The sequence below is a fragment of the Hyalella azteca genome, unplaced genomic scaffold, assembly GCF_000764305.2.
Source record: "Hyalella azteca isolate HAZT.00-mixed unplaced genomic scaffold, Hazt_2.0.2 contig11130, whole genome shotgun sequence".
Taxonomy (NCBI): domain Eukaryota; kingdom Metazoa; phylum Arthropoda; class Malacostraca; order Amphipoda; family Hyalellidae; genus Hyalella; species Hyalella azteca.
Window position 1 is genome coordinate 372,947 of NW_025941139.1, and position 16,420 is coordinate 389,366.

Genomic DNA, 16,420 nt, shown 5'->3' on the forward strand with positions numbered 1-16,420 from the left:
TATAATTATAATTAGTAATTAGTAATAATTTGTACTTAGTATTAATTAGTACTTAGTACTAATTAGTAATTAGTAATAATTAATACATTATAAATTTAATTAGTAATATAGTAGATACTTATAATAATTATAATAGTTATTTATATAATTATAATAATTGAACTGGGCCAAAGGGAAATATGGCGAGTAGATATATGGTGGCATTTAATCAGACTCTAAAAGTAGACATTTCCACTGCCATAACTCGAAATCTGGAATTAAACCGAGTCCTAAATGAAATAAATTGGAAATCTGTAAACAATAACAATTTCATAAAACAACAATAACGAATACGAAAATTATCCAATTGTGAACTAGAGATGGTGAAATATAAAAATAAACTCTCTCATAGCTTAAATTTCGATTGTATTAAAGAATTTATGTCACTTGTTTGATCAAATCGCAAATTAACTAAGAATTTAAAAGTAAAAAAATTATCCACAAAAATTCATATCTTTTTAGAAAACGAACTGACGATGGAGCGGGTCTCCGAAACGTTTTCTATAAAGATATGAATTTTTGTAGACTATTCTTTGCTTTTAAATTCTTAGCATGAATTTAAGTTAAGATAATGAACTTAAACTTTAAAAAAATATACGATCAATAGATCTCTGTGATGCTCGTATCCTGTGGACTGAACAGTTTCCATGCGTTTAAATTTTGACGTTTGAATATTAGTAATATAGAGGAAACAAAATGAGAAAATAAATGCGTATTTAATAAGTCAGATTAGTAAAATTCCAAGATGTTAGTTATATAATGGTTGCAAAAGTAAACTATGTACGCATATAATATAAGTCTTATTAAAAATATTATTTAATATGTCAAACTATATAATATTTATCTTTATATTTATATATGATTCAACATATTATTTAAACAATAAAATGTATATTTTGTTAGAAAAAATGTTGATTTCCAAGCAATTTCCCCCAAAATGTTACATTTTCAAAAATAAAGTTGTGCGAAATATCTGAACTATTTCTTCAGCTTCCCATTCCCAGAATTGTTTAAATTAAAATAAATTGCACGAAACAAATGAACATTTTCTGATATACTCGAATTTTTCCTAATAAGTACTTATATAAGTACTTCTTTTATAAGTAAACGAGATTCAGGAGAACTTCTACGATGGAATCACCAACAGATTATTCCATCATTGTTCTACAGCAGAAACGCGTCTGTAGCGACCATGTATCTGTATCATGCATGAGTATCATGCACACTTGTCTGTAGCGACCATGTATCTGTATCATGCATGAGTATCATGCATAATGAACTGAGTGGACGAAAAACTTCATAGCCCGCGCACCATATTGCGCATGGCGCCACCTTCCTAGGACTAATGGCCGCCACGTGGCGCGCAATTCAAATAAGTAAGTTCCCGCGCCGCACCCTGTATTGACTCACATTTCACACCACTACACAGCACGACAGCAACACAACAATTTCAGTATTTATTCATGAACGGACTTTCAAATCATTTATGAACCACTTTTTAACAAATAAAATGGAAAAGAGGAGAAAAATTTAGCTGAAAATTTTAACAATTTATCCTCGATGCAAAAATATAATTCAACTGTATAATTATATGCATCTAGAATTGTCTGCCTTATTAAAACGCATTTAAACTTGAAATAAAATACTCATGTCAGAGCCGAATGACATTTACATTACGCAGTGTGGTCATTAAATAGATAGCGTGCATGCAGTGTATAAGCCACTATCCTTTTATCATATGATAGTCACACAGCGCACAAAGGCGCTACAGTTGTCACAACGATTATTTTTCTGCAGTCAGTAATCTTTACAAACTTGCTGCGTAATTGGCAGGTCAAAGATATGAAAGGATTTCTTTTGTATGTCCTCAAGCCATTAACTAACTTACTTCGCTATTGCTGTGAAAATTTAGACTGAAATGCATGCTGCAGACTTCAGAATTAATGCTGTATAATAAAATACACATTTGCCATTGCGTGGTGCGTGGTTCATGGTGCGTGGTTCATGGTGCGTGGTTCATGGTGCGTGGTTCATGGTGCGTGGTTCATGGTGCGTGGTTCATGGTGCGTGGTTCATGGTGCGTGCCTGCGTGGTTCATGGTGCGTGGTTCATGGTGCGTGGTTCATGGTGCGTGGTTCATGGTGCATGGCGTATTATATCTACTATATAAGAAGACTCAGAAATCTAGTAGTTTGATATTAGATGTCATAGTTACAGACAAATGAAGGGAGTGCGTCATTTCGAGCATAACGAAAATTTACTTCTGGTAGTGTATAATAAGAAACTAACTTGTTTTATAGCGCATTTTCTCATTTATGGAAAAAAGCGTTATTGTACTCGCCATGTCCGTCTGTCTGCCCGTCTGTCCATCTATCTGTCCGTCTGTTCGTCTATCTGTCCGTCTGTCCGCCTGTCCGTGACTTCACGTTTTCGTCGAAGAGAAAATGCGCTCTCTGTCACTTACTGCAGTGAGTTCTGAGTTGTATTTTTTTTATTTGCATAGAACTAATTGTAACTGCACCAAAAATAATGCATTAAAAATGAAGAAATGGTTAAATAAAGAACTCCATAAAAGCAGCAGTTATTATAACAAATCTTGTAATAAATCAAGACGTATAGTAAGAAGACAACAAAGAAAGTCTAATAATGCGGACAAAAAAAAAACGATTAAAATTTTAAATACAAAAAAAAATTGCAGTTAAATTAACATATGACATAAAAAGGCAGAAAATAATACAATAAACAAAAGTGGTCAGAAAGCAAAGTGAAACATTTACTACAAGGAAAGAACTAAGACGGGCAAAAAAAGAACTTATTCTCAATAATAACACAGTAATCTGTTAAGTATAGACTAGCTTCAAGCAGAGAATAAACTCAGTAATTTAAAAAGTATAAAAAAAAAATTGAATAAAAATTGTAAAAATAAAAAATAGATTATAAAATTAAATTTAAAAATCTATGTAAGGAAGTGTGTAAGTATGAAACAGCGCAAGCTGTACAGCGGCCCTGCAGCATCTAGTCTGCAGTGCGGTGCAGCACTCAATGAAATGGCCGAGTCATATGGTCAAATGATGATATCAAATGCGGTAGATAATACAATATTTTCAGTCAAAATTTGCTGAAATTAATTAATCCTAAAAAAAGATTGCTAATTTGCTAATGAATTACAATAATATCGGACATTAAATAAATAAATAACACACTGTTTACCTATGGATTAAATATGAAGAAGATGGAGGAGAAATCAAAGTTGCAATTAATAACCTCTGATAAACATGCTACGTAAATTTGAAAATTCATCTTCTCTATTAGAAGAAATCCTCGAAAAATTATCACACATTTACTCCAGAAGTAATAAAACATATGAATTTTTCATCTCACCCCAAAACTAAATGAATTCATTTAATGCATAAAACATGCATTTGAATTCATTTAATTCTCATTATTTCTAGTGTCTCTATATTTTCTGACTCAAGTATTGCATTCAATGAAACTAATACAATTCATTATTAAAGATTGGAATTATTTTATACTAAAAAGGCCAGTGACTGAAACTCAATTACCATAGAAATTTATATACAAGAACTTACTAAGATGATTTGAGATCTATCTAAGAATCTAATGAATATTATTGTGCCACTGCAATGCTGGAGCATCTTTTGATTTAATCTAATTTTTATGTAATATCGTACATGAATGCGCCCGCTTCGTGTTCATCATTCCGCTCTTGAATACTGCCAACCTTACTCACAAGTGGATTAAAATTATAGAGTAGAAATTTAAAAGCGAAGAAAACACCACAAAAATTTAGCATATCTCTTTTGAAAACGTTTCGGAGACCAGCTCCATCGTCAGTTCGATAAATCTAGAACACAGATAAATGCAGAAAATTAGTTTGGAGTTAATAAAAAAAACACAAACAGAAGTTAAAAACCTAAATTTACAGACAAAGGGCAGAATAATAAAGTAAGTACCTATCTATTCACAATTTCTAATGGATAAGAACTATAGGCAGCATTTAAACTAGGCTTCTCTTTAAAAATATACAAGGATTCCAAAATACGCAGATCGGAAGCACCAGAACTATNTGTCGGAATGACGGCACGCAACTTTTACACTCGGGTCGCTGAGCATAGAGGTAGGAGTTATAGGACTGGGCAGTTACTATCGCGCCCTCCTCATTCGGCTGTGCGCACTCACGCCGAACAGTGCAACGTTCCAGTGTCCGACACAGACTTTAAGGTTTTAGCTTATAGTTCTGGTGCTTCCGATCTGCGTATTTTGGAATCCTTGTATATTTTTAAAGAGAAGCCTAGTTTAAATGCTGCCTATAGTTCTTATCCATTAGAAATTGTGAATAGATAGGTACTTACTTTATTATTCTGCCCTTTGTCTGTAAATTTAGGTTTTTAACTTCTGTTTGTGTTTTTTTTATTAACTCCAAACTAATTTTCTGCATTTATCTGTGTTCTAGATTTATCGAACTGACGATGGAGCTGGTCTCCGAAACGTTTTCAAAAGAGATATGCTAAATTTTTGTGGTGTTTTCTTCGCTTTTAAATTTCTAGTGAATCTGCGATTAAAGCAATCTAGTGACTTTTTTAAAATTATAGAGTTTATATAATACAGCAAATACGGTGCTTCGGAAAATTATTTTGAAGCCAATTATCGAGCATCACAAACATAAAATGAGATGATAAAAATATAATAACAATAAATGAAAACACGCAAAAAACGTAAGATCTAACGGTGAATGACCTGCATTTACTCATCAACTTTATAGCTCTTCCATTTACTGCTTTTCAGAGAATCATTTTTTCAGACCCAAAAGGCTGTGTTCTGACCCCCAAAAGGTTGTGTTTAGTCCCCAAAAAGCTGTGTTCAGACCCCAGAAGGCTGTGTTTAGTCCCCAAAAAGCTGTGTTCAGACCCCAGAAGGCTGTGTTCAGACCCCAAAAAGCTGTGTTCAGACCCCTAACAGGTTGTGTTTAGTCCCCAAAAAGCTGTGTTCAGACCCCAAAAAGCTGTGTTGGAGCAGAGCAAAGCAAAGTCTGTGTTCAGACCCCAAAAGCTGTGTTCAGACCGCAAAAGGCTGTGTTCAGAACACAATAAGGGGAAAAGATTGGCCTGACAGCGAAGTACTTGAACCAATTAGTAGATCACGCGACGGCTCAGAGAAGCGATCGTTTGGCTGAGGGCCAGAAGCAATTCCGGCGTAGGATCAATCGACCGCCACAGGATGATGAAGCAATCGAGTCCTGCCGGCTCAACAGTTGCTAATTTGATAGAGGACATCGAGTTGGCTGCGATACCGGTCCAGATGCCGACATCGACTTTCAGGCTTATTGAAAGGATTAGATCCACTCATCAATCACGACTTTAATAAAGAGCCTCATGACGACACGTGCGACGAATTGAAGACTTTGCTTCTAAATAAATGATGGTCCCACGCACAGGGCTGATGACTTTAATACGGAAGCTGACGACACACATGGGTGGAGATATACATAACAAACATTTATATAATAATGTGACGTCAGCGCAGGGACGAAGCAAATGATTTGTTTATGGAATGTTGTCGGCCACTCAGGATATGAGCCTGAGTCTTCCACATGAAATGATGGTGTTAAAGATGCTGATAATGATGATCCAATACGAGGGATGCGGCTGGAAACTATAATATGGAATGTTAAGAACAACAGTTAGGCAGTGATTTTAATACGGAGTTCGGCTTTAACAAAGAGGCTAACGCAACTCCACCCAAACTGCCGAGACATCGCGGAACAAAAGAAGGATTCCCGGTTACACCGTGAACTCTTCTACGGAGTTCATAGCGCATGCACTATTTTCTTCTGTTTTTGAGAAGTTCTGGGCCTGTACTTTCAAAAACACTTAAGAGGTCGTAAGTTCATCAGCCAATCATTGACGGCCTTTCAAGCAAAATCCACCAATCATAGACAAGAAAATAGAGCGTAAGTACTTACGTTCACTTAGCGAGTTTTGAAAGTATGGCCCCAGGTCCATTCAAAGTTCTTCTTCAATAAAGCGTCGATGTTCGATGAAGCTTCAATGTTCAATGAAGCTTCAATGTTCACTGAACATTGAAGCTAGAAATGAATCGTAGTAAACTAGAAGTATTTTTGCGCTCCGAAACACGGCGATACATTTTTCGAATAAGGAACAAGAGTCTTTAGGAATCAATAGGCTAAATGTTGGTATTTACTGTGAATACTACAAATATTATATCTCAAAATGAATTACTATAATTATATTACACATTTTTACACGGATGTTCGGATAGACAAATATTTTTTGTTTTCTTTGCATTTTTAATCTAAATGAAAACTTACTAAAATTAAGCAGTGTGGTAGAACAACTAGAAAAGTTTATCTTACTTTGTACATATTTTTAAACTACTTACATTATATTAAACTTCAGCAAACAATAGCAAAGATCGTTCAAATAATGTTTGAACATGAGGACTCACTCTATTTTTATATGTAAAATAAAATATACGTTGCAGGGAACAGCGGAGATTTTGCAAAACTTAATGGCAGGGAATTGCGAAAATATTCATCCTTAATATGAACTTCAAGCTTAAAAATATATGTTAAACGAAAAAATTTTGCATAAAAATCATTAAAATTTCCATAGACGTACTTTCATCATAAGTCATAGCAGGTTTATTTGGTCATTAGGATTCATTACAATATCTAATAAAAAATTATAAAAATTAAAAGTAATTTCAACGCAAGTCAATAATATTAATTTGTACAGAATAGACAAAAGTTGAGCAGTCAAAAAAATACACCCAAAAAATGGACGGTTGCAAAGAGCCACGTAATTGCATTATTAATGAAGACAATTAAGCCTACACAATTAAAAAGTGAGAGGAATTCTGTGTCACTGTACTTAACGTAGAATAAGTAATGTAATTAGATTTCCTTAAAATTTTCTCTTTGAAGCTTAATATCAACTAATGGCATGGAAGTCAAAATATGAATGTAACGAAGCCAAAAAAGAATTAAAAAGAATTTTTAGCGTTATTAAACGATGCTCGGAATATATGCAATTTTCGTAATTTTTACATAATTAATTAGTCTTTTACATCGCCACGCCATGAGCTTTCATTGGCTTTTACTGCAGCTTTAGAGGTCAGAATAACGTAAAATTTGTCCGGATAAATAAAAACCTTCCAGAAATAAGAATACCCGTCAAAACGTCAAACAAAAACAATACAGTCAATTTCGAGTCATAGCACGAAAAAATTTAAATTTTTTAAAATTTTAAATTTTAAAAATAAAATTTTTTAGTTCAGACGTCTTATGGTTTTGCTTTATAATCTTATTCTCAATATATAATCTTATATCAATATAATATAAAAAGAATTGCGGCAGAAAAGCCTATGTAGTTGAGCGACTGTCAACCCAGAATGTGAATCTGTAAGCATTTTGGAAAAAATCTGCTAAAAGTTAACCAAAATAATTGTTCTATTTGTGAATGTTTTTAGCGCATTTTCTCTTTTATGGAAAAAATGCACTATTGTGCTCGCCATGTCCGTCTGTCCGCCCGCCTGTCTGTCTGTCTGTCTGTCTGTCCGTCTGTCCGTCCGTGACTTCACGTTTTTGTCGAAGAGAAAATGCGCTCTCTGTCACTCACTGCAGTGAGTACTTTATATTTTTTTCGTTTGGTTGCACAAAGACTCTTTCCCGACCACCTTATATATACATATATGGGCTGTCCAAGAGTACCAGCTAAGGTGGGCATGAAATCGTGTAATATTTTTGTTACTTTTGATATATAAATAATGAGCTATTATATTGCTATATAGCAAAAGTATGCAGATTAAAAATAATCAGGTTATTTTCAATTATTTTTCTTATTATAATTCCTTCAGATAGATTGATTATAATGGGCTATTGAAGTATTAACAAAGCTCCAAATTCTTACTGATTAATGTTCAAATAATCTATGTCATTTCTGATAAGTTGATTTAAGTTTTGTTCATCGTCTTTTTCTCAATTTCAAAGCTTTATTTAAACTATTTAGAAATCAGGCTGATATCAAAAAATGTAATTAAAAGGATATTCAACTTAGAGCTAAAAATTATTGAGTAAACCAATAATTATTCGACTATAAACGCCTCTGAGAAAAATATTACATTCGATTTTTGTAAGCATGAATCAAATATTCACAGATCCTAAAGCGCAGGAGAAAAAAAATTGGCAAATTTTTCATTTCACAATTTTTACCCAAAACCTGCAACAAACATAATATTGCAAATAGAGCTTCATGTGCCATTATTTTCCTGATGCCAGCATCTGCATCAATTATCCACCAATCTCAGGCGTTCCAACTCACGCCAGACTGCAAAAGTTGCATCGCAATGGCGCACTTAAAAGAGAGATGAAATTGGCTGAGGTACTTTGAAAAAACTAATGAGCGAACTTACAAGACCATGCACTCTCATCACCGGGTATGGTGCAGTCCACGTGAGGAATGAGTTCAATTTTTAAAAACTGTATTGAAAAAAAGAGTAGAATCTTTACGAATATGCTCTAAGGGTTTGAGGATAACTAGGCATCATATTGAAACATCCTTTGGCGGCTTGAGATCACAAGCAGCTGAAAAAATTTAATCTACACACCACAAAAGTTACAAGGCGACGCGACGTGCAGTCATATTACAACTTCCTTTTCAAGGCGAAATATCTTTATTCCAAATAATTCATCAATGAAGACATGCAGAGCATACCAACACACGGAGACCGAGGGAGGCCAGAGCACATGGACAGAAATTGCGTCGTCGCAGAGCCGGCGCTCGTCATCATTATTAGCGTACCAACACATGGAGGCCGAGGGAGGCCGTGGGAGGCCGAGGGAGGCCAGAGGACATGGACAGAAATTGCGTCGTCGCAGAGCCGGCGCTCGTCATCATTATTAGCGTACCAACACACAGAGGCCGAGGGAGGCCGTGGGAGGCCGAGGGAGGCCAGAGGACATGGACAGAAATTGCGTCGTCGCAAAGCCAGCGCTGGGATTAAGCCCGATTGAATGCTTCCTCAATACGGCTGCGGTGGCCGTGAAACATTCATCGACATCTGGCTGAAGCCGGCATAAATTGTGGTATGCAGGGAGCACATGCATATATCCTGTCCTCGACATAGCATCATGTAACCGTGAGAAATGATATCATATTACTATAAATATTATTATGATTGCGTGAATTTATGATTTCAGTACTTTGTATCATCATCTGCACAAGACTCACTGACACGAGTACGCGAGTTTAATTTTCACAATTTTAAGTTTTCATTAGCCCGTTGTCGTGCGTATAGTGGCAGGTTCAATGTTCATTTAAATAACGGTCCCAGTAAAATACTTTATTGCACAAAACGTTACATTTACATTAAAAGTTTCCTTCACACTAAAGACTGTAACACGGCAAATAGACATCTAGTAGCTTCGCTCCGAGAGACTAGCTTTACACACCACCAGAAGCTGCGTGCACGACCGCGTTCCAACTGCTGCCTTTTCCTATCCGCAATTTCCCAGCACAGTTTCAGTTCTCTCTAAAATATTCTTACAATTCTACAATTCAAACCTCCTAACACTTATTCTAACTTGACAACACATTGATTAACTAAAAGCCTATACCTAACGATAAAATAGCATTCAATATAAGACCTCTACATATCACCCCCCACCAAGTGAAATCCATTTCACTTAAAAAAACTTGCATTTAGTAACTTCAACAATCTACACATTTAATTTCAAATCTTTATTATACCCTAAATANAGCGCGGCAAGACAGTATTCCATCGCCTCTCACTAACCTGTGACTGCTCCTGTCTGCGTGGGACACTTTTAGGGGTACTCATCTCGTTCATCACAACGTATTGCGTAGTAGCATCTCTCTTCTTCTGAAGTTGGTGAACTTGAAATGCTTCCTCCACGTCTTTATTCCCCTTTTCCTGTTCAACGTCATAAAATCGAGCACATTTCTGGATAGATTTCCACTTTATAGTCTCACCTTTCACCATCTCTGACATAACATGAGATTTCAACATTTTTCGGAAATTTCTAGGCACGGTATTGATGAATTTGTCTCTCAAGGTCTTGCTTTCATTCACTTTACGCCGAGGATACGCCACTTTAAATAAACGTTCCAGTCTGCTACTGAACAAATGCATTAACTCTCCCTCCTCACATCGTGCACTGTTAAAATCCCGTTTGTTCTTCTCACGTCTCACTTCCTTCATATCTTCATACCAATCCAGTAACTTTCTCTTCATCACATCGTAGGAGTCATCAATTTCATGGAGCGACTTGAAAGCTTCCTGACATTTACCATCAAGTTTATCCTCAAGCTCCGATAACCACAAATCTCTGCTGCCACGAAAAGTCTCCTCACAATATTGCTCAAATTTAGTTAAGTATGCTGTTAAAGTCTGTCCAGTTTGCTCGCTGTACTTACAAATCGGTGGAGCTTTTCGTGAGTCTAAGCGTGACACAATGGCTCTCCACTCAGAAGGACGTGTAATCTTCTTGCCCATCTTCGTAGCTGTAGATTTCTTGAAACTAATCTCGTCTTCACTGCTCGTTGAATCAGTTGACTGGTCACTGTCAGAGATCTTTTCCACTGATGCTCTAAGGCCTCTCTTAACACGTTTGGGTACAGCACCCGTAGCTTCCCCACTCGGCAGGTGTGTCAGCACATCCAGAGGCTTCGTACCACTCGGAGCTTCACTCGACGAGGACGACTCTTCAATGAAAAAATGTGACCAAGCATTTCGAAAATATTCCACATCAGCTCGTGACTTTTGAGGCAATCGATTATCTTTTCCTTGCAAGTTAGTCAAAAATCTACCAATGTACGCAAGGTTATCAGAAATGTATTTCTCTTCTTCCTCTTGACTCAGTCTTTCATCTTCACCAACACTCGTAACCACTGGAACAGTATCTTTAATACTCTCAGCCATATTGGTAAAAATTTAAATTTTAATGACGTGCTCGTATAATACTTTCTTTAAAATTCACTCCAGTAAAATAAAAGTAAGCCACACTTAATGGGTAACCTCATAATCTCACAAATAGTAAATTGCTGGTAAGGGACCGTTGTAAACACCGTCACACATCACAAATAGAATCACAGCACCAACATGTGAACGGTCGCGGCACCAAATATGTCGTGCGTATAGTGGCAGGTTCAATGTTCATTTAAATAACGGTCCCAGTAAAATACTTTATTGCACAAAACGTTACATTTACATTAAAAGTTTCCTTCACACTAAAGACTGTAACACGGCAAATAGACATCTAGTAGCTTCGCTCCGAGAGACTAGCTTTACACACCACCAGAAGCTGCGTGCACGACCGCGTTCCAACTGCTGCCTTTTCCTATCCGCAATTTCCCAGCACAGTTTCAGTTCTCTCTAAAATATTCTTACAATTCTACAATTCAAACCTCCTAACACTTATTCTAACTTGACAACACATTGATTAACTAAAAGCCTATACCTAACGATAAAATAGCATTCAATATAAGACCTCTACACCGTATCTTTTATGTTTCTGAACGATTCACCAAGCAATACTTTTGCATTTGTTTCTCGCGTTCTTGATCGTGTCGCATAACAGTAGCTATCATCTTTCTAATAAAGCTCCGTAAAATAAGAGACCTTTAGCAGATTTTTAAATCTTATTCATTGGTTCATGTCAAGTTTTACGTGACGATGTACCTCCGTCCGAGAAATGAATATTTATAAGCCTAACTTCTCGATTATTGGGAATAACAGACTTCAGTATCATTTGAGTCGCAATTATTGTGATGATCGAGTTCCATTTTTTGCATTTCCAGATTAATGTAAAAGTGACAATTACTCAATGAGTAAGAATATTCCAAAACAGAAAAGGTGCAATAAACGTAAAATAATCAGATTTTGCTGATTTAATAATTTTTTACATTGAAAATATAGAAATATTTCAACGATTATTCAGACAAGTGTGAAATCATTTTTATTGTAGATATCCAGTATGTACATGAATCATGCAGCAGCGCTGCCGTCATATCGGCGCTGAGATGTAGGTATAACATATTTATGAGATCATATACTGTACTGTGATATTGAATATTATGTATGAAAATATTAACATTTGAATAAATTATGCGCAGGTTTACGAACCACTTGGAATGCAGATAGTGAACAAAGCTTATGCATTACAGGCTTCACGTTCGACACTCCTCTGCCCAGGAAGGAGTGTCGAGGAAGTGTCGGAGTGAAGGAGTGTTCCCAGGAGGAAGATGCCCAGTAGCATCGAGTTCAGTTTAAGTTATAATTCAGTGTCATGTAGTCTATTTTTATAACTGGGAGACACGGAGCTTTAATTTGAAAATAGAACCATGCATTAATCACAATTCTTTGATACCATGTAGGTATTTTTATATAATTTATACCGTAAAAGGTACTTATATTTTCATGCCAGTCGAGCATTCATTGATTTGATCTATAACCGTTTTAGTTCCTAAGCGACAACCCGATACAGGGATAGTGTACATTCCCAAAGACAAACGGTAAATAAGCTACATTTTCACCCAACGTCCAGTTAATTAAATACAAATTTAAACCGACGTCCGGTTAATTAACTACATTTTCATCCGACGTCCGGTTAATTAACTACATTTTCATCCTACGTCCGGTTAATTAACTAAATTTTCATCCGACTTCCGGTTAAATATCGGCATTTTTTACCCGACGTCCGGTTAATTTACTACATTTTCACCCGACATCCGGTTAATTAACTACATTTTCACACGACTTCCACTTAGTTATCGACATTTTCACCTGTCAGGTGAAAAAATAATTAGAAAACCAGCTTTTTCAGAGCTTCTCGGCTTGAAATGGTAGAAGTAGAGGAAAATAAGACCTAAAATATAACTAAAGCTGTAACTGTGAAGAAACTGGCAGGAAAAAATTATGAAAAATTGTTTAAATTTAACTATATAGGAAGTAACACAATATATGAATAAAATTTCACGAATTCAATGTTATCCAGGAAATACTGACAAATGGTACATGTTAATTCACAAACATGAGCTTAAAATGTCGATAATTATCGACATTTTCACCCGACGTCCGATCAAATATTTACGTTTTCTATTTTTCAACCGACAAGTTTTCCCTCACGGTGAAAATTTTGTCATCATCCACACTCTTCAAAACTTGAAACTCAATTAACAAGTTGAAGTTCTCATTAAAGGGATCTCAGTGGACCAATATAAGCTTCCGTGTGCTGCAACTCCAGCCCTTGATTTCCCGAGAACTCGAGATGTTCAATAAAGCTGAGGAATCAGTCAATGACAAAATTTTAATCAATATTGAACTGCTATTTCAATTAATTTCAATTTCACTTCCTATCCTAACTTTAACTGCTCATGACGCTTATCAAAACTTTTTAGCTTAGCTCAAAAGTTTATGCATCAAATAATCTTTGGCAAAGACAATATAAAAGTTTGCATCAACATTTGCCTGCTCCTTCCACCCCAAGTTTCCCAATCATCAGAAATTTCATTAACTGTGAATTGTATTCATGCAAGACCGGAAAAAGAAGAAATCTTATCTTTTAACTGAGATGCAAGAACGTGTCGATTTTTTTGTTGCTTTCTTCTTTTGATTCGCTATTTTTATTTTTCTCCCAGCAATACCAGTCTCAGAACATTCCTTTTTCATATTGACTTTTCTAGTTATCATTCCTATCGTAAAAGCTACACTATTAGCCATTGTAAAATGTTAGAAAATTATTTACGCTTTTAAATGAGAATCGACTGGAGTTTAGCCATCGATGTGATCGGCTTTACACCACTTAAATAGACTTGTAAAGACCTTTAAGGGTGCTTCTAAATATCGCTTGGAATGAGATATGAAAAAAGTGACCTTTCTTATTCTTATTCGACTTCATGGCAAGCTTCATCGGGATCATCGAGGTAAGATTATCCACTAAAAGAGCGGAAAGTTATTTATACTTTTATTTTCGAAAATTTTTATTTTCACCGTGAAAAAAATACTCCATTCACGTCTTATTTAAAAAAATCACGTAATCAAGCATGCCAGGCAAATGGCTAGGAGCCTACGAACAAAATTGGACTATATTCTAGAAAGAGGCATTCAAAAAGTTAAAGTCTTGCACCAGGCTTGCCTAAGGATATATACCTGCAGCCTCTACCCTTTCTTTATTCTTTATTCACAGAAGAGCACACAAAAATTAATTAAAACCCTCCAAATTCTTTATTATAGAATGAAATTCTATTATGAAAAAATTCGAGCCTAATAATACTCAATATCCATTTTCTTACTCTTTAATTCTATATTAAGACACTAAAAAACAATAGATAAAGTAGTCAAACAATAATCTAGTAATCATTTTCATTCAAATACATTGATCGCGATTATGAGTAATTAGTATTGAGATTATTATTTTAGTTACTCAGTACCTCAATACATCTTCTCAATTGGTTTGAAGACAAACAATCAACTATTTGGCTAAGAAAAATAAATAAATACATAAATAAATTGAGCAAAAATTTGAATTTTTTATTCTTTTGTGTCAAAAATTATGTGTCAATTCAACTTCAAACATTTCAATGATAAGTTTGTAAATGAAGAAATTTTATCATAAGTCACGGATAAGTAAGAAAGTAAAGATGATCTCGGTAAATATTTTCAAATCATCACTGATTGCTTCCCTTAAATGAGTTCATGCATTCTCATTTAGATGGCATTAAAAATATGAATACATGTCAATTGGTTCCTTGAATGTGCTCATTTAGATGACAATACCAATATGAATACATTGCATAGAATAGAATATCGTACTCACGTCTGGCTCTGGACGCAGTCATGAGTCTGGCGTAGATGAGAGGGTGTAGGATCGCCCAATATCTGTCCACGCTGACGCCGACCAGCGAGAAGATGGAGATGGTGCACAGTAGGATGAGGGTGCATAACATCAGCAGACAAGGTTCTCGGGCTTCTGGCATGCCGAGGGATGTTAAAATCGCGAAAGGAATCCCTAAAATGCCCACTAATAAGTCAGCGGCGGCCAGAGATACGATGTAGTAGTTGGTCAGTCTCCGCAGTTTGCGGTTCAGGATGAAGACCAAAATAGTGAGCGAGTTTCCGATAACGGCCAGGAGAGCTACCAGGATTTCGCTCACGAGGTACGGGGTGTTGATGTTCTGCAGTAGGAATGAAGAGTCGGGGATGGTAGCAGGGCAGGATGAATGAATCCTGGATAGGTTGTTGGAATTAATGTCTTGAACACCAACAGGAAAACTTGAACCATCAAAGGAAGAGTGAAGAGTGGCGTTTGAAAAGTCAGGGTCGGTGAACGGGAAAGATAAAGAATATTCTGCGGTGTTCGGCGACGCAGTCATGAGTGGACCGTGAATATAGTTGGATTTTAATTAACGCTCAGTCAAGGGTGTTGAGCTCGGTGTTGAAGTTTGATAAGGTTCGAGATCAAAAATACCACATGTGAAATACCTAATATAGAAAATACTACAAATTAATGATCGAAATTTCAGAATCTAATTAAAACTTTTACGGAAAGTTAACGTTTCATTGAATGTAAAAAGCTGCAGCTCAATACATTTATGTTTTCAAAGGGATTCTGTAGAAGTTATTCAGGCCTGGTCGAATATTTTGGGGTACATTCGACGCTGAGGTCCATCAAATTATTTAATGATGGGAGATCGGTAAAGTTTCGGTAGAATGGGTATTTCCATTGAGATTCGACATTTGGCGATTCTTCAGGTTTCAGAACTTACATCGTTAACATGACCCGGATGGATAAATTTTCGGACTAAGAGGCACTCCAGATCTTCATATCTATTGTATGAAATGATCTTCACTCAGAAATCTTCACTCAGAGGCATTACACGTTTCTTATGTGAGAGTATCATCACTGGAGGTGCAAATTTGTCATAGCTGTATTATGAAGGTATATCTTAGGCTGTAAGTAAATATCTTCAAGTTCCAGTTATAATGAAGTATCTTTGGTGAAGTTTTTCGTCGTTTGATTCACGTTGCCTTAGTTTTTTATATGATTCCATATTGTGTATATTAAACTTATATGTAAGACACGGCAAATTCGATTTATAAATCTTGAATGGCACGCAAATTTCCTATAATCCATAGAAAATTTTTCTGCAAAACAACAGTAATTTAACTCGGAATTCGTTTTCTGATCACTCACTCTGAAGAATCTTGGCAAGTTTTCTTGAAGGTAACGTCGGGGACGAGAAAAGTTTCTCCGCTGAGCAAACACACCCTTGGTGGTCCTTGTAATGACTAAAAATAATTTATCTTGCTATAATAAGCCTAT

General features: G+C 35.8%; 1 protein-coding gene across 1 annotated transcript in view; it reads right to left on the minus strand.

Moving 5' to 3' along the window:
* LOC108674052 (octopamine receptor beta-1R) overlaps positions 1-15,631 on the minus strand; it is a 68,171-nt gene extending 52,540 nt beyond the window's left edge. Inside the window, exon 1 of the mRNA XM_018161950.2 lies at positions 14,915-15,631. Coding sequence (XP_018017439.1) covers positions 14,915-15,470 — 556 coding nt within the window. The 5' untranslated portion in view covers positions 15,471-15,631. The remainder of the gene's footprint in view (positions 1-14,914) is intronic.
* Between the last annotated feature and the right edge of the window lie 789 nt (positions 15,632-16,420).